Raw genomic sequence first — 1,104 nt, 5'->3', positions numbered from 1 at the left:
TGTTGGATTTTGCTGTCGTACATCTTGAATGCGGCCCTGCCCTTGAATGGCACTGTGGACTCGTCGGCGCTTAGATGGCATCCAGGATGATAATAACGAATGAACCGTTCAGATAAATAGTCATGAACTTGTTTTACCTTTGACCGCCAAGATGCCATGAAGCTACTGCCAGGGGTTGCTGGAGGAGACACATGAAGACCCCAGAATATCTGGAACCACATATCTCTCCTAAAGATTTGCCGAAAAAACGAGCTTTCATCCACCCATTGCTTGGAAAAGAAGTCCCTTGATCTCTCATTTCTGTGTAAAGCCATATTAATTATTGTTCCATGAAAGGTCATCATTTCCTCCACACTGATTTTTTGCCAGTTTTGCCATATAGAATACTGTTGCAGAGGCCTTTTCCTACTTATCTGTTCCTCTGTGTAGCGATTCGTTTCAACTGCAATTGTTTGGAAAAGTTTGTGTGTAAAAAAGAGCATGAACAATTCCAAAGGGTTGTTGATAGTTTGATCAGGACAGTTGAATTTTGCTCTTTCTTTGAAAGTAAATCTGGGTAATTCATGCCTCTCTTCATCAAACTCCTCCCAGTTATTTACATCGGCCCAATTTTCGTCATTTGCGTCCTCGTCTTCTTCAGGGGGCATAACCATATCGTCGGTGTATTCGTCATCATCTTCGTCAGGAGATTCCGCTTCCAGGTCTTCATTCACGATGATAAAAGAATCGTTTTCATCTGATGTGGAAGGAGCAGCAGACGGTTCATTGTTTTCACTTGAATCATCTTTCGATTCCGAAGGCAATCCAAAAAAGTATTCTAAGATTTCCTCTTCGTTTTCAAGAAACATCGGTGTCGGAGAGACGTGATTAACTCAGCAATGCGTTCGTTACTAATCAATTACAACTCAGCGAAACAAGAAGTCTGCCCGGTGTATGGTCATCTGAGTGTTTGTGGTACCTGTTTATAAAGGTGAATGGTATTGGATTAGTCGGCTTATAGCAACCGAGAGGACTGTCAACCCTGAATAACTCGAAACAAACAGCAAATTTGGCTGGTTTCCCCACGTTTTTGTGCCAAATAACATCGCGATACCTGCTGTTTAT

The 1,104-nt window shown here is 42.1% G+C and overlaps 1 protein-coding gene across 1 annotated transcript in view; it reads right to left on the bottom strand.

Annotated features, from left to right (window-relative positions):
- Positions 1 to 848, bottom strand: part of LOC135209806 (piggyBac transposable element-derived protein 4-like) — an 888-nt gene extending 40 nt beyond the window's left edge. The window contains exon 1 of the mRNA XM_064242580.1: positions 1 to 848. This exon is cut by the window's left edge and continues 40 nt beyond it. Coding sequence (XP_064098650.1) covers positions 1 to 848 — 848 coding nt within the window.
- Positions 849 to 1,104: the final 256 nt, after the last annotated feature.

This window comes from Macrobrachium nipponense, chromosome 38, assembly GCF_015104395.2.
Source record: "Macrobrachium nipponense isolate FS-2020 chromosome 38, ASM1510439v2, whole genome shotgun sequence".
NCBI lineage: Eukaryota > Metazoa > Arthropoda > Malacostraca > Decapoda > Palaemonidae > Macrobrachium > Macrobrachium nipponense.
The sequence above is the reverse complement of the archived record's forward strand: the minus strand, read 5'-3'. Positions and strand labels throughout refer to the sequence as shown.